The sequence below is a fragment of the Echiichthys vipera genome, assembly GCF_963691815.1.
Source record: "Echiichthys vipera genome assembly, chromosome: 19".
NCBI classification, from domain to species: Eukaryota; Metazoa; Chordata; class Actinopteri; order Perciformes; family Trachinidae; genus Echiichthys; species Echiichthys vipera.
The window spans coordinates 8739003-8757017 of NC_139844.1; the positions used below are offsets into that span (position 1 = coordinate 8739003).

The following is an 18015-nucleotide window of genomic DNA, read 5'->3' on the forward strand; positions in this document are numbered from 1 at the left end:
CTCATATTCTGTCGCTTTGGGTTTAGATTCAATTTTAATGTTTAAAAAGTTGTATGATGTAAACAGGGTTCATAGGGGTGCTGGAAATCCTTGAACGTTTAAGTATGGTGTTTTCAAGGTTTGAAAAGTGCTTGGATTGTTAAATAAGGTGATTGAACTGTTGTCTTATATAAGTTACAATGGATGATATAACACAGTAAAGAAGATGTCCATATTTCAGAGACTGAAAACAGCAAAATCAAAACATTGTGTTGGTTGTATAAAGGAACATCTAATCAATAACATCTAATTTAATGTGAAGAACAAGTGCAATAATAAGTTTATTGAAAACTGAGTATTGCACTGTATACAAGTATGTAGTTTACCACAGCTGTTAGGTGCTGGAAAAGCATGACAAATGCACCTTAAAATGCTTTAAAAGTGCTTGAATTTGACCTTGGAAATTATGAAGGAACCCTGTGTATAGGAGACCGCTGCGTCGATGTCTGGAGAGTAACCTTTATTGGACAGAGGGATAATCTTTGATTGTTTTTACGTGTTTCTTGTCTCCTCAAGACTGAGGTTACAGTATGAAGTCACTGCCGGTTCGACTTCTCCAGACATCTGTAACGGACACAGTCCTGCTGTCACCATCACCTTCATCTGTCCATCGAGCAGACATTCAGTAGGTTACACACACACACACACACACACACAAACACACACACACACACACTCATATATCTACTTTATTTTTATTTGAATCTGGTTGTCATGCTTTTTTACTGTACTTGTGAAAATGTAACTTAATTCCTGCTTTACTAAAAGTGTCCTTTGGTTTCACAGGGCAGCCCTCCCAAGATGACGGCAGGGTTGAACTGTCGCTACGAGGTGGAGTGGGTGACTGAGTACGCGTGTCACAGAGACTATCTGGAGAGCCACACCTGCAAACTGACCAGCGAGCAACACGACATCTCCATAGACCTAACACCTCTCACCTTGAGCTGTAAGTAGTTCTTTGTCTAAACCAGGGATCTCAAACTGCAACCTCAGACAGTTAAGGGATAGTTTGGCGTCTTTAAAGTGGGGATGTATGAGTTACTTATCCACAGTCAGTGTATTATCTATGCCCCGAGTTTGGAAAAACTGACAATAGATGACACAGAAAACTGTCAATAGAATAGACTGACTGCAGTAAAGACTTATATTAGCCATCTAATCGGTTTAGGTGTGCACTATATTTAGAATATTTTCACTACATTACCTTGCTGTCAGGCAGCCCTTTCCTTTGGCTCTACATTTTTTTCAACTGTAGCACTTTCGTATTCCTACGCACAAGCGTATTACACTGTATTACGCTGCAGCTTAGTTGTTCAGGTTAGACTTAAGATTAAACAAATACATGAAAATAAAAATTAGTAATTATAACAGCAACAACAAAATGTCGTTCTCTGTTGAGACAAGAGCATCCTTTTATAAGCCAGAGTTTACAGAAGAAGAGGGGTAAAGTCATACATTGTTTAACGTCCATGTCAGAACTCCCGTCTGCTTCTTCAAACTGGAGACGCGCTGACCGCCCTCTACTGTAGGAAATACACCGACTTTGGATAAGTACCTCAAATAACTACACTTCCCTTATTAGGAATGACTACCACCCAACATGCTTGCCATTTTTAAATCATGTCCTTATTCCTCAAGCTGTTTCTTCTAACCTACAAGTGTGAACACTCAAGCACAAGAGAAGGAGTTTCTTTGTCCTACAGGCATGGAAGTAACAAACTGGAATAGACACCTACTACTAAAAATGTGATATTCTTCTTTATTTAAATCAGCTCAATCGTTCCTTCTCTCATATTTAAGCTTCAAGAATTATTGGCTCATAGTGATGCTTTTTTTATCCCAGTTAGAGGAAGTAGCTCTGTGACTAAACTATACTGACCTTCCTGTTTTTTTTGTCAGCTCATTGTTAATAACAGAAAAAAGCCTTTTTCCACGAGTTTTGTGCAACATGATGTAGGCCACAGTTTATTGTTTGATTAGAAATACAGTATCTTCCGGTGCATACACGGATTTCTACATGTGCATGTTTCTCATTTTCCTAACCTATAAAGAATTAGATCCACATTTTGGGAAATACCCTTTTTTACTTTATTGCTGATGAAATGTAAATATTACAATATTCTGATATTGACCTCATTAGCAGTGTTTATATTTTTAGTAAACATCTACTTTATTGATCTGGGTGATTTCAGGATGATGAGGATGAGAATGATGATGATGATGATGATGATGATGATGATGATGATGATGATGATGATGATTAGTCATTGGACAGATATGTCGCATAAAGTCAGCCGATGCCATTTTGTGTTTGTAGCTACAGACCATCCGTACTACGCCCACTCTGGGACCGATGACGGGGATGACAGCTACGTCTACTACCTAAACGTGTGCGGGGAGATCTCCACCACTGAATGTGGCGAACACCAGTTTATATCGTCCTGCCAGGTGAAGAAGTCTGGAGACGTGAAGAAGGTGGCTGGAAAATATCAGAACCAGACACTACGGTAATGTGTGTGTGTGTAAGAAGACGAAAGTCAGTCAGATACTGATGCTCCCTTTTGATTTTCACTGTTCATAGTTTCACAGATACTTTGTAAAAAGAGAAGTGAGTCCTGCTTTCATGCAAAGAAACACCGGAATGTAGTGGAGATGCAAACTAATTGATTTATGCTGTAAAACCCCTGATCCTGCTTTCCTGATATTGAAACCAGAACCTTTTATCTAACATTTGCTTTATTGTGACAATATTATATTTAACCGTCTACAAGCTTTACCTTTCTGTAATGTCTTCTGCTAAACGTTTGTTTTGATTTGATCATCCAAGGGTGGATTTAAGATGCTCATACTCCATAATACAAATGTCAGATTAACAATTATTTGTTGAGCACGATGATTCCCCTGATTTTTAGGTCGCACAGGGTGGACTTATTTTGAATATTTGAGATGTATGTCAAAACAGTCCCAGAAATGATCCATGAACACATTTGCTCACTGATGAAATGTTAATGCATTGCCAGTACGTAACATTTTCTTTAGTCTTTCGCTTTTAAACTCTGTTTCTCTGCCTCCTCTTTGTGTTTTTTCTCATCTGCAGTTATTCAGATGGAGATCTGACTCTGATCTACCCAGATGGCACAAGATGCTCCAGTGGCTTTCAGAGAATGACCATCATCAACTTTGAGTGCAACAAGAATGCAAGTAAGATGATGATTAAGATTGATGCCATCTTCTGGTAATATCAGGAATTGCAGACAGTAACCCTACCTCCATGAGATGGTTTTCCATCTCAATATTAATCACAAGGACGTGATTAATTTCCTCTCTTTGTTTCTGTATTTTTTAAAATAAACTAAGTAATTAAACCAGGACACTACAGTTACAGTTCAAGGACTTCTCTAGTAAAAGCTAATTTTAACGTAAGTTTCTGGCTATAGTCTCTCTTTGATCCTATCACTCGTGGGGGGACTGAATCATTTGTGCATCTTTATTGTCACCTTTCCAAACTGTTCCATATATTCAAAATCGTCAGACAAGTTGAGTCACATTTCATCCTTAAGTTGTGGTTTGCCTTATTTTTCTGTAGCCAACAGTGGGCGAGGGAATCCAGTATTTGCGGGGGAGACCGATTGCACTTATTACTTTGACTGGGAGACTTCCTTCGCCTGCGTCAAGGAGAAAGAGGATATCCTGTGTCGAGTCAGAGACGAACACAAACACTATGACCTTTCACCCCTCACAAGATACCCTGGTGAGTAAAATATCGAAAATATGTAACTTTACCACATTAAAATGTCTAAAAATGAAAAGACCTTTGTTATGTCTTTAAGTGAGTTGAGCTTATCAGCTTTGTAGTTGTCCCCAAGAAGCTTCATAAATTGAATTTTATCCAGTTGTAAGCCACATTTTTATGATCCACTTCTTAGATGTTGGTGGTACTAACTCTATATTAAGCGGATGAAGAATTTTTAGTCATCAGACACCAAGTAAAATTTAGGGGCGAACAGCATCGGAGAAACACCGATTTTTAACTTGAAACTGCTTTATTCAGTGTTTTTTTTTTTTTTTTAAATCACCTGGGGCCTCACGTCAAACAGACAGACAAAACATAGGATGTACCAGCGTAGGACGTGCATGCGCTCCGTTTTATAAATCCCAATACTTGTTTGCGGGCGCATTTCCTACGCTGGTTTACCTTTTATAAATCACAATCAACTCTAAATTTGGTGCAGCTTTTGCAGCTTCATGTCACACCCATAGATGCCTATAGTCAATACAGCCCCCAAAATGAATATTCATTAATTCTGACATCATGACAAACGCAGAGAGGAAAACAAAAAAAGTTCATAACAATCAATGTGAAGTGGACGTTTTTGTTGAAGTGGAAAAAAGAAAAAAAACATGTTGTTCGGAGGACACAGTGAGGGCATTACTAAAGACAAAACGGCCGTAGAGTGACAACATATTGTGGGCACAGGTAATGCAGCATCAGAGGGTCGGACCGTTTCCGAAATGAAAAAGAGATGAAGGAAAGCATTTTCATTCTCACTCGGTGCTCTTCTAGCAACATGAGTGCAGTCAACAGCACCGATTACATTTGAAACACAGGACTCTGCTGCAGCTTGCACTGTTTTATTTCCCTGTTCTCAGAGACCAAAACGAACCATGAGAACAGTACACGGCAGTCCGAAGCGGCTCATAAGACACTCGTCATCATTTGTCAGTAAATCGGCGAGTGTGCGTCTTTACCCACTATGATAGCATGACTTTTTGTATTTTATTGGTTTGATCCAAAAAGCTACATGGGTGGGCAATAATCTAATTTTAAAAACAAAAATAAAACGAACTAAAGCCATAAAAATAAAGACTGTATTAAACACTGTGATATACAGTATGATAACCATATTAAAACTGTGCTCCTATCTGCCAGAAGGAGGCATCGATAATGGCATCAGTGTCTAAACAGTGTCTGCTGTCGGTGTCGTCGTTTCTCATATCTCCCGTTTCTCTGCGTACGCCTGGGACAGAGTGTGCGTGGAAAACTGCACATTCTCCCGTCCAGTTTGTTTTTTATAAATACCAAAGATTGCTTAGAAAGTGGTATGCGCCCTCCTCTGTGCGTACACCACCTTTATAATTGAGGCCCCTGGTCTGTATGTCTTGGAGAGGAGGAGACATGGCATCTCCCATGATCCCACGCTACTTCACGACATCACCAAACTGCATCTTTTGTTGTTGTTTTGATTGAGAGACCTGAGAGGCAGAACATGGTCATATTGTACATTTAAATGTACAAATGTGTTCCTAAAAATAGCAGTTGGTTGTGGCCATATTGACTCCATATAGTTTTCCATTCTGTCTGGTGACTTAACATTTGTCCCACCTCCCTCTGTGTTGCTCCAGGGTCAGATGTCGGAGGGAACTGGGAGGCGGTGGATGCTAAATCTCCAAAACCAGACTCCCGTTTCTACCTGAATATCTGTCACAAAGTCCTCCAGACAGGAGCTGCCGCCGGCTGCCCGGTGAATGCCTCCATCTGTGCCGTGGGTAAGAGTCTCCACGAGGATGGGGGGGTTTATAAAGACGAATGGAATAAGACTATTTCAGATAAAAGTGGTGGTAGCTGAGGAGTTCCAATAACGTTGCCAAATTTGTGAAATTACAGGGATAGATGTAGCACTTTGTTTATTTATTGTGTCCCTGTGCCTCAGATAAGAATCATGAGGCCATCAGCCTGGGCAGCTTTCTCTCATCTCCACAGAAGACTAAAATAGGAAATGACATCAGACTGGTGTATACTGATGGAAGTTTTTGCGTCGATAAAAAGAAAAGGATCCAAACTATCCTGACCCTCAAGTGCAAACCCGGTAGGTTGAACAGAGATACGAGGAGTCATTCAATATATTTCTCTTGAACATCTGTTTGAAAGTCTCCCTTTCTTCTTGTTGCCTTCCTTACAGGAGATCTGGAGAGCGCTCCTGTCCTCCGCAGCGTTTCGTCTGACGGATGTGTGTATGAGTTGGAGTGGTACACCGCTGCTGCCTGCGTCCTCTCGAAGACACAGGGAGACGACTGCAAAGTGGAGGACGGTCAGGCTGGTACGATCTACATAAAACCCATACAGTTTAATCAACATGGTTTCTAACTGATCAATATTTTACTTGAGCAAGAAAAAACACAGCAGTGAGGGAAAGATGCGAAGGAGCAACAGGGTTAATGGGGAATATGTATCTGAAAAAAAACTATTCAAGCACGAAACAAATCTCTAGTATTTGCCAGTTAAGTCTTGAGAGCTACAGGGAGAGAGGCTTTTTATTTTAGGCTGCAACTGACAATTGTTTTTGTATTATCATCTCGAATAAATGTTTGGTCTATAAAAGGCCAGAAAAATATTTTTTTATAACAGTGCAGAAATCCAAATATGTTGAGTTTACTATCATATAAAACAGACAAAGCAGCAAGTCATCACGTCTGTGAAGCTGGAACCAGAGGATATTTGCATGAAAAATCATTTAAATGATTATTCTTCAGGGAAAACAAGTGGAAACAGAGTGTTTCAACTGTTTTAAGAAAAATTAGTCTGGGTCTTTCTGATTCCACACAGCAGGAGGTTGATAATCTGCTGGTTAGCAGGCTGGAGTTACATGCATCCAGTTGAAGTTACTTTAAAAATTACCAAAAAACATTCATGTAGCAGGCTTTCCAGAGCAAACCCTGAACTTGTTTATTTTCTAGTTGATTATGAATTAAGCAGTAAACAATAAAAAGCACTTTTATCGTCACCTTATGGCAAACAAATGGCAACAGGACACATCCACATTTGGCTGATAACCTTTTTGACAGTTGAAAAGCTCACAGACCACATCGGGAGTGGCCTGATGTGACTATGCCACTGTCTAACGGGCCAAATGGGTTTGTGCACTGCTTTCATATTTACATGTGGGGGATACAAAGAGCCAAAACAGTGTGCAACTTTTTAGAAAACTTTTCTGCTTATCTCAAATCCATTTTTCCTCTTGTGATTCTTAAAGCAACACACAGAAGTTAAATCAACTGAACTGGTTATGAGGACGTTCCACTATGCAACTCTTCCACCATGTTGGGAGTTCCAGGCAATTTTACCTCTACGACTCATGAGAGTTGTTACATGCAAATCATTGAAGAAGCTACTTGTTGCTGCATGATCTACATTGCATTCTCAGTGTTTTCTTCTTTGACTCTGCTGTAATTTTCCGCTCTTAACGGGCCTCTGACGCTTCCACAGGGTTCTCTTTCGACTTGTCGCCTCTCTCTAAAGCCGACGGCGGCTTCTACAACCTGACCAGCGGCAACTACGACTACTTCATCAACGTGTGTGGTCCAGTCAAAGCTGCCAGCTGTCCTGTGAAAGCCGGAGCGTGCCAGGTCGAAAAGAGGTAAGAAAGGGCACACACTCACACTACTAATCACAGCATTATAAGTAAAATTGTCATCACCAATCAGCAGATTCAATCAGAAGTATTTGTAATGTGCTTGTTTACGTGCCACAGATGTTTATGTTTTTCTAGGATTAAAAAAATCATCATTATAAGCATCTGTATGCCTGTATTTGTATGTGTGTATTTTGTATGTATTTTCTTTTTCTAGTTGTAATAACTGCTATATACAATACATTACTAAAAAATAGAGGGGTACCATGTTTTGTATGTATCGGATGTTTTTGGCGGCCTAAATTAGTACTGTACTGTACACAGTGTGTTTATAGAAGGAGCATTTGCAGAGTAATATTCACAATACTGTGACATTTCTTCTCAGTATTACGTTCGGTCTTGTTGAAATTGGAGATATTGAACAAATGAGAGAAAAAGGGTAATTAACCAGCACAAACACAGGCCTCAAAGTTAGAATTTTTTAAATGTTTAATGCATTAGGGCATCATCTCAAATCTAATATCCTGTAAACTTGAAGAGAAACTGCATTCGTGATATGGGGATTTCTTTTCTTTCGTCTGCCACTTCAGTTCTTGGAGTCTTGGGGAAGCCAACTCCCGTCTGTCGTACTACGACGGCCTGATCCAGCTGACGTACAGTAACGGCTCCCAGTACAACAACAAAGAACACACTCTCAGATCCACCGTCATCTCTTTTCTCTGTGACCCGGAAGCTGGAGCTGGAAAACCTGAATTTCAAGTAGGCTCTGTCTCTAGATGTGTTGTCGTTTTGACAATACATGCCTACACATTTTCTTTATGGTCTCCTGTTGGCCTCTATTTTTTTTTATTTTGTAAATCACCAGTATGACCTGTAATTTTAATCTTGTCTTAATTTTCTGAATCCAGGTTGAGGACAAGTACACATATAACTTCCGCTGGTATACATCCTATGCATGTCCTGAAAGACCCCACGAGTGTTTGGTGACTGATCCCATCACTCTGGAGCAGTACGACTTATCCAGGTAATGCATGGAGACATTTTTTGTTTCGCCAAACAACTTAACATATTAAACATGTCTGTATACTTTGTATTAACACAGATTCAGTGCGACATGTAACTTACCTGTAACCAACCTCCTCACCTTCTTTTTACCTTCTTCTCCAGCTTGTCACGCTCCTCCTCCGGTAGCAACTGGCAGGCCATGGATTTGTCCGACACCATGAACCTGAAGAAGTACTACATCAACATATGTCGGCCAATCAACGCTGTACCAGGCTGCGACCGCCATGCGTCCGTCTGTGAGATGAAGTACATATCAGAGCAGGTCTATAACAGCTTTCTCTGTTTCATAAGCATTGGTTATTCTTCTTTGGCTCCACACACAGTCAGTGTCATTCAGGCACACTTGTATACACACACACACACAAACACACACACACACACACACACACACTAAAATATACATATTTATCACTGAATTAAATATAGAAGAGAAACAAAACTGTCATCCTTTCAACAAACATTAAAACAAACCAAATCATAATCAATTACAATTCCTCAAGAATTTAAAGCAAACTTGACCCCCCCCCCATCGTCATACACATAAACAGTAATTCTTGATAAACATAAATACTTGTCTGAATGTCCTTACTGTAGGGTATAATATATTTAATTTAATTCAGCTAGAAACACAACAATAAGAACAGAATTTAACTGTAAAAGCTAAGCCCATAAGAGTTTTTTTCCCCCATTAAAATCTTCCTTAGTGCACTTAAATTTATATTTATTGATTAATTTTATTTTCTAGATTAATTGTTTGGTCTATAAAATGACAGAAAATAGTGAAAAATTCACAAAAGTCCAAACTGATGTCTTGTGATGTTCAAAACCCAAATATATATTTACTTAGCTGCAACAATTAGATGACTTATCGTTGCTGCTCTATTAGTCTTTGCCTTTTATTAAATCCAATAACTAGTAATTTTTACACTGCACTGTAACTTTTATTCTTGTATTTTATACCTGTCTTGTACTATTTTTTTGCTTGTTTTTGTTTTAAATTCTCTTGAGTGTTTTCTGTAAAGCACTTGGAATTGCCTTTTTACTGAAATGTGGTCAAAATAAAAAAAATGAACTCTCCTTGCCTCCCCTGCGCCCTCAGGGCTCTCCGAAGGAGGTCGTATCCGTCAGTAACATGGGTATTTCCAAGAGAGGGCCGATCATCGAGGGGCGGGACAAGCTGATGCTGGAGTTCACAGACGGCTCTGCCTGCATGTCAGACGGCCAGAAGCTCACATACACGACACGCATCCACCTGGTCTGCTCCAGAGGATCACTGGTGAGTCGGTGCAGTTCATACCGTAAGGACGAGCACAGCCTGTGAACGCTTTGCATGTGTCTGAGATGGGACTCTGTTTGTATTCCACGCCGTGCAGTCAATGGGCCCGCGGTTCCTGATGTACCAGAACTGTACCGCCAACTTCATGTGGGAGACCAGGGCAGCTTGCGCCATCCAAACCACAGAGAACAATGTGAGTTCAGCTATATTAAGACATAAACTCATGCTGTGTTTCACTTATGTATGCACACTTAGAAGACAGCGATATAGAAAGATGAAGAGATAAGATAAGACAACGATAAATAGAGCGTGAGAAATAAAAAGTCTTTGTATCTCAGGACTGTGCGGTGACGGACCCCAACACTGGTTTTGAGTTCAACCTGCAGCTCTTGGCCTCTAAGACTGGATACAAGACGACTGCGAATGGAAAGGACTTTCTGGTAAGACGGACACAGTGATAACCCTCAGCCAACCGTAAATAATGCAGCTCTCCATGTTGTTTCAATATATTTGTGTGATGTTGACAACAATGCATTCATTTTCATGCATTCAGCTTTTAATACGGCTGTGATATTGTCTGTGTTGTTACAAGACAAACTTGCACTAGTGTGGAGTTTAATAACTCCATCCATGGTAGTTAGATATAAGCTTTATGTATAGTAATGATGCGTATACATAAAAATAAGCTGCAACAAACAATTATTGTAGTAATACATTAAGCTTTTGATTATTAGTTGAGTCTATAAAACTGTTAAGTGAAAGCTTCCCTAGACATTTTTAAGTTGGTTGTTTTTTTAAATTTAATTTTAATTATAATGTAAGACCAGTCAACGCAGTAAATACTTATATTTTTCGGAAACATTTTGCCGTTTTTAAAGTAAATTAAAAACAATTAATTGATGGTGTGTAAACATCAAAATGTTACAAAACCCTATAAATATGAAAGGTGAAGTAAGGTTGTATCTTGCAAAGTAAATAAATAAAATAAATGGTAAAATAACACGGGAATCCACATGTAGCTGCTGATCAACAAATCATTGAATTGTCTCATTGTTTCAGCTCTAAAATATTAACTTTACATCAGCTAAAAAAAAACGGTTGTGACGGATGTTTTAGTTTTTTAAAGTTTTTTTTTATCCTGATTTTGGAGACATTTGGGATATATAGATGTACAATACAGGACAACTCCTTCAAAATTCAACAAAAGAATGTTTTGTTCACTTCACCTCCCCGTAGGTGAACATCTGCTCAGAGGTGGCTGCATGCGGTCCAGGCATGGCCGGCTGTGAGCTGGAAGAAGATCATCCCTCCAGCCCAGTGGGGGTGGAGAAGACCCTCCAGTACTCCACCGATGGTCTGCTCACACTCACATATAAGGGACCCCTGGACGACCCCACAGGTAATTATTTACAGTAACTAAGAGCTTCATTGGTAGAACTTTATATTCAGGCACACATATTCACTTATTCATATGATAAGTTGTTTATTTTCATGTTAATTTTTGGTACATTTTTTTTGGACCAGGTTAGTTTTTATTTTATTGGAGGTTAAGATTATTAATTTATTTATCTTTCTCCATCTCTGTTTCAGCAACTCGGGACTCCTTCACCATTAATTTCGTGTGCGATCCAAACTCTCACCCTGGCTCATTAAAACTGCTGCGAGAGGACATGAGTTCTTTACCGAACCACGTGGTCCACAACGTCTTCTTTGAGTTCTCCACCGCTCTGGTCTGCGTCCCTGCTCCAGTTGACTGCCAGATCAGTGGTACGGGCACACACACACACACACACACACACACACACACACACACACAGACACACGGAGTGAAACATAAATGTAAAAGTACTCAAGAACGCTCAAGTACTTCTCCGTTTTTGTGTGTGTAAATGTACTTCTCTCTAGACTCCCATGGTAACGAGTATGACCTTAGTCACCTGATCCGGGATGGAGAGGACAGCCCCTGGATCGCCATAGATACGGATGGAGTCAAAGCACGCAGCTTTTACATCAACGTCTGCAAACCTCTCCCTCCTCTCACCTACTGTCCAGGTCATTATGCTCGTCCATGTTTCTCCACCTACACTTCACCTACACATACAGTAAATAAGTCCAAATTATTTAAAAATAACTACAACCTAACCTTGTGTCAAACACGTTAAAACACAGACTGAAAAAATTCAGCCTTCATTAAAGTTTTCATTTTCTTCGTTTTTCCGATCTGTCAAAAGCCATTTGACCACCTCACATGTTTTGATATCTGCCTAAAATTTGACTTTTTGTTAGGCAAATTCTATGTGACAAAGCATCTAAGATCAGCAGTCATAGTTGGAACAATGGGGACCCTTTGCAATAAAACAACAAGCAGCATATCAGATCACAAAGTCAGGCTAAAGGGAAATCATCAAATCATTCTGTTCTTCCTGTCATTAATTGCTTTCTTCTCTCCAGTGGGCCCTTTGGGTGCGTGTGGCATGATTGATGGAAAGAGTTACAACCTGGGATACATCCAGTCCAGCCCGCAGGTGGCGGAGGACGGCTCCATCAGCATCGTGTACCAGAACGGAGACCGGTGTGGTGCCACATCCCGCTACTCAACGCGCATCATCTTGCAGTGCGATGACAATCCGGTGAGTATTAAAGCTCCCGCTGTCACCACCCAGTCTTATCAGCAGTGAATTGTTTCCAAAGCAGTTTGCATACATTCAGGCCATTACCATAAACTAATCAAGGCAGATGGTTCAGCGAGCTTCATTTGGGTTTAAACATCAATGCTAAGATCGATGTGCAGTTTTTACATTTTCTCTTAAGTTTACTATTTGCATATTCCATGAGAACAACACACAAGACAGGCAACTGACCAATGAAATCTCTTTATAATGTGATGCTTTAATTTTTTTGTGTCTGTCCATTTCTAGGGCTCCCCCATGTTTGACCGTAAAGATGGTTGTGAATATGTCTTCATCTGGAGGACATCTGAGGCCTGCCCCATCAGGAAGTCTCAAGGTGAGATCTGTGGATACCAATATTTATTATTTTAAGGTTAAAACTTCTGCTTTTAGATATGGGAGGGACAAGAATATGTGCCTCTTTGGTCATTGTCCAAACTTATTCGTCCAGGTGATGACTGCCGCGTTCGTGATCCCAAAAGTGGCTACGAGTTCAACCTGAGCTCTCTGAAGGGTCAGGATTACTCCATCAACAGTGATAAGTACACCTACCACCTGTCGGTCTGCGGGGGGCTCCAGAGAGGCATCTGCACCCACAAAGACACAGGCAGTGACGATGTCTCCTCCTGCCAGGTGGAGGGGCAAAACCACAAGATTGCAGGTACAGAAAACCAATAGAAAAACAGCTTGAATATTCTGACATTTGATTTAGTGTTGTATGTATTCATTTGTGTCATTATTCTGTGCAGGATTGGCAACCCAGGTTCTGAGTTATGTGGGAGACCAGCTCATCCTGAACTACACCAATGGAGAGACCTGTCATAAGATATATCAAAGATCAACTGAGATCTACTTCACCTGCCACCCTGACAGGCATCCTGTGAGTTTCACACATACAAAGACCGAAAACCAGCTGATCCCACAGCTCTTATCTGGTTTCAATAGGTTTCATCCACTAATACGTTTTAAACCTCTAAAACTGAGACTTTTGAGGACACAGACACCCAAGTTCACTTCCTGATTGGGTCTTACCTGGCACGTCCCTGTCATGTGACTCTTCTCTGGAAGAGAATGAATGACATGAGCTAACAAGGCTAACACATTCCAGTTGTTGCTTACCTTGTTGTTGATGCTAGCAGCTGTTGTTATTAAATTCTTAAATTCTGCATTTTATAATGCTGCTACTGCCTGCATGTGCGGGAAGCAAGCTTTTATTCAAGAGCATTGTGAAAAGTCCTGTGTCCAGTGGTGTTACACTATGTTTCCACCGACATGTGCATGCCCAGCGTATGTGAATGGTCTGTGCTATGCATTTTCAAGCGCGTTGGTTAGAGATAATTTCTGAAACGGCGCTAAAATGCGTGTAGGATAGAAGTGACAGGCAACACATGGTTGTTTTGTTTGCTTTGATGTTATAAAAAACAAAAATAAAATTAAAATTCTCGAAATAATCATTTTTATGAGTGTAACTTTCTGAGCATGTGTGCCTTTGAGCTGTTGGATAGGATTATTGGTGATACCATACGCCAACAAAACATGTAAAAAAAAAAAAAAAAAGAGAGCGCTTCAGGGGAAGTTAGAAGTCTTTTTTAAACTTTAATGATATTAACTAACTGTGTGTTGTGTTGATTCACTTGTTAAGGGAACACCAGAGTTCATCAAGGAGACTCCAGACTGTACCTATCTGTTTAGATGGCCCACCTCTCTGGCCTGCGTTCCAGTCAAAACCACCAGCTGCTCCTACAAGTAACAACCTCTACCACCTCCCACATGTCATCCTCCTTTATTCCTTATCTCAGGAGTGTCCAACATACAGTCCCAGGGCCAGAACTGGCCTACTGAGTTTGAAGAGAAGTTATTCATTTTAATATTCCTATATGTCCACTGGGGGTCATACTGTCCTAATATGAGTAGAAGATATGCTGGATTATGCTATTATAGAACTATATAAAGATATAGGCTACACTGACATCCTACAAATAAATGTTCACTCTTTTCTATCTACTAAAGAAATAAATACAGGAACCAAGACATTTTACAGCATTCTTCCAAAATAAATGATTCCAAGATTTGATTTGATTATAAGTTACAGTATTTCAACTCCTCCAGCAACTGCAGAAAAAGTTTCTTGTTACACTTAAACAGATCAGTTACTGCAACTTAATTAGCAGCTGGTCATAAATCTCAATTTCCCTTTGGATATATAGCTTTTTATCTTATCAGATTTGGTCGAGAAACTTTTATGACACAAACATGCCACTGTAAATGTAATTTCTTAAAAAAATATTTTTTTATCAGTCTTAATTAGTCTTGTTGTTTACATGATAAAGTATGTCCTCAGCCCAGCTCAGCAGGCATAAATCTGACACTTGAACAAGTATGCGACTGAATGTTTACCATCTGTATGTGTGTTTTTGTCCTCAGAGATGATCAGGGAAACTCGTACGACCTCTCCCCTCTGGCTATGGACGCTAGGAACTGGGAGGCGGAGTCCTCTACGGAAGACACAAAAAAACGGTTTTACATCAATGTCTGCAGGTCGCTGGTGCAGCAGGGAGGTCAGTGTGCATGAACACTTCACTATGATAGTTATTTACAATTTTCTTTACAATGAAAATCCAAAGTTGACTGCTCTGATCACCTGGTGACAGGTTCATGGAAGTGTCCCTCCAGTGCAGCATCCTGTGTGAAGGATGGAGAGGGGTATGTGAGTCTGGGGCAGGTGAAGTCTGGTCCTACGTTGGACGGAAATGTCCTGAAGCTGCAGTACACCAGCGGCCAGCTGTGTCCCGACGGCAACCGCAACAGGAGCAGCATCATCCGCTTCAAGTGTGACAAAGACAAAGTTGTAAGGGATACACTCATCAAATGGTACAGTGTTGGTGTTCAGCTTGGATGGATGGATATATGTATATAAAACATGAAGGGTTGTTTAACAGTACAGCACTCTCACCAGTGTCTTGTTAGTGTGGAACACAGTAATAGATGAACCCATAGAAAGGATATATTGTTTATATAAGGAACGGAAAAACATGTGTGTTCCCACCTCCCATCCAGGACTCCCGGCCAACTCTGATCTCTGCTATCGAGGACTGTGTGTACACCTTCCTCTGGTTAACAGCTGCCGCCTGCCCTCTGAGCAGCACCAAACACGACAACTGCAGGGTCACAAACCCTGCTACAGGTCAGACATTTTATAATAAATCAGCAGTAAACCTCTAGTGTAATGCAATGCATTTGTATTTCTCTAAACGACAACTCTCCTCTCTCCAAGGTCATTTGTTTGATCTCAACACCCTGACAAAGGAAGGAGGTTACACTGTGTACGATCCTCAGGACCACAGGAAGATGTTCCGCATGAACATCTGTGGAAACATAACCAACGCTGGATGCAGCCCTGAAACCGGTACAAACATACATAAATCCTGAGGCTGGGCTGCCAAGTGTAAAAAAAGGATATTGTTGCTCGGACACAACACAGTAAACTTGCAAAGTCAGCAGAGGCTCAAAGGTCACCTGCTTACGTTATGAGCATCTAGCATGTGCGCACAAAAATCTATTTTGCAGCCAATCAGATCGGCTTTAAACCAGTCAGAGCTGATGAGATTTCAGCTAAATGCCCTTTCGCAGGTGGTTTCACACACTAATAATTATTTGATGGGGATGCAGATGTTTAAAATATGTTGATATATATTATTCTATGAAATACAGCACAGTTATTACATATAGAGGTGGAACATCTGTTTAAACGTGTTGCCCATTCTACCTCTACATAATTTATTAGAAAGCATAAAGCAGAGAAAAAAAATTTTTTTTAACTTTCAGAAATAACCGGAGTAAGGGAGACCAGACAGCAGCTTTTACAGCTCCTGCAGATACCAGTTATATGTGAATAAATAATGCAGATTCCAATAAACAGTGCTTTATCTTGGGACAAATCAGATATTCTAACAGAAACAGCAAATAATAAAGGTTCCCATACGTCCTGGAAAAACCTGGAAAACAGTTTTTTCAATTTTTCAAGTCATGGAAAACACTTGAAAACACAAATGAGAGAAGAAGTCAAATGTCAGGGAAAAAAATAAGATTTCAATATTCTCCTATTTTCCTTGTATGAGCTGCTGGGCTTTCTATCAGAAAACAAATAACAAAGGTTATATCAAGCATCACATTAACATTCAAATGTGAGTTTGTGGATAAGAATATTTTAAACAGGCTGTTGTGAAGATTCATGTCACATGGTAGCTCATGTAGGCCGGATGAAACTATAACTTGTAAATATAAGTCACTGTTTTTGTCATCATTGTCATTATTCCATAGATTGGTAATAATCATACCGTAGACTGCACATCTCTTAAATCAGACTTCCATAGTGAGGCACATATTAGTGCGTGGCATGATACCTGTCAGTCATTACGGCTGGAGCCTTACTGAAAAGTCCTTGAAAAAAATCTCTAGAAATGAGTGGAAGGCCCTGAATAATGAGTAGGGTTCCTCCATTAAGAATTCATTCACTTCTCCCCTGGTCACTGTTTAGTCATGCTCACAGATTTGTATGGTTTATGTAACACTGGGGACTTGCATCACAGCTGTCATGCGTCACCACTGAATGTAATAAGAGACCCGAAATTCCAGGACTTCTCAAATTATTGACTGCTCCTTTACTCCAGGCTGTAGTAGGTATCACACAGTAAACTGGAAGGCATTGAGAGCGTGCATGCCGCTGCACAGTAGATCTGAATTTGTAATTAAAATTACGAGAATGTTTAGAAAGGTTTTACGTACATCAGAATACATAGCGATGGAGAAATATGGGATACATGTGGCAGACTTTTCTTTAGTTAGCGTGAGTGCTGTAGTTCATGAGAAAATGGCAAAAATGTTAGCTTTTTTTTTTTTTTTGAAAAATCATCAACAAATATCCGGGATCCTCAGTGGAATCTGAATCTGAATCCAATCTAATCATCTGTGTGACATAATAACTAACAAAAAGCGAATAAAACCCATCCTCATTTGTAATGAATCGTCTTTTAAGATTCTAGAAAGAATTGCCCACGCTGTTATTTTAAAGTGCTGTCTCTAAAAAATACTATAGTATTTGTGCAGTTATGTTATTTAATCATGTGTTTTAGCTGTGTGTATTAAGGATACCACAACAGCAGTGAGCGGCGGCCAGGTGAGCAGGAAACTTTCATACAAGGATCACGTTCTGGAGCTGACGTATGAAGGAGGAAGTCCTTGCCCTGCAAACCCAGCCCTCAAACACAACACCATCATCAACTTCATCTGCAGGTACCCCGGACCACCCCCCCCTCATGTTTATTCTTTTATTATAGTTCTCATCTTTGTTTTCTTCTAAAGCTGCTTGTGTGTATGACATGCATGCCAGTATAAAGGAAAAAAAATGTATTAGACGTATATGAAGACGATGGTGCCAAATGAAAAAACTACGTCATTGTTCGAGTATTTAAAGGCAGAATGATTAGGATTTGTCTGTTACTGTTTGTAAACACAACATTAAGGGTAGACACCAGAAGCGCCCAGTTTCAGGCACGTT

The 18015-nt window shown here is 40.1% G+C and overlaps 1 protein-coding gene across 1 annotated transcript in view; it reads left to right on the plus strand.

Annotated features, from left to right (window-relative positions):
• igf2r (insulin-like growth factor 2 receptor) overlaps positions 1–18015 on the plus strand; it is a 45156-nt gene that overhangs the window by 13531 nt on the left and 13610 nt on the right. The window contains exons 7-34 of the mRNA XM_083934463.1: positions 556–664; positions 826–985; positions 2357–2546; positions 3137–3240; positions 3626–3790; positions 5443–5586; positions 5751–5906; positions 6000–6137; positions 7304–7454; positions 8039–8207; positions 8357–8472; positions 8616–8775; positions 9613–9789; positions 9887–9982; positions 10128–10229; positions 11026–11188; positions 11380–11556; positions 11695–11841; positions 12241–12419; positions 12708–12795; positions 12910–13119; positions 13208–13338; positions 14101–14204; positions 14883–15016; positions 15110–15306; positions 15516–15642; positions 15733–15864; positions 17591–17750. Coding sequence (XP_083790589.1) covers positions 556–664; positions 826–985; positions 2357–2546; positions 3137–3240; positions 3626–3790; positions 5443–5586; positions 5751–5906; positions 6000–6137; positions 7304–7454; positions 8039–8207; positions 8357–8472; positions 8616–8775; positions 9613–9789; positions 9887–9982; positions 10128–10229; positions 11026–11188; positions 11380–11556; positions 11695–11841; positions 12241–12419; positions 12708–12795; positions 12910–13119; positions 13208–13338; positions 14101–14204; positions 14883–15016; positions 15110–15306; positions 15516–15642; positions 15733–15864; positions 17591–17750 — 4086 coding nt within the window. The remainder of the gene's footprint in view (positions 1–555; positions 665–825; positions 986–2356; positions 2547–3136; positions 3241–3625; positions 3791–5442; positions 5587–5750; positions 5907–5999; positions 6138–7303; positions 7455–8038; positions 8208–8356; positions 8473–8615; positions 8776–9612; positions 9790–9886; positions 9983–10127; positions 10230–11025; positions 11189–11379; positions 11557–11694; positions 11842–12240; positions 12420–12707; positions 12796–12909; positions 13120–13207; positions 13339–14100; positions 14205–14882; positions 15017–15109; positions 15307–15515; positions 15643–15732; positions 15865–17590; positions 17751–18015) is intronic.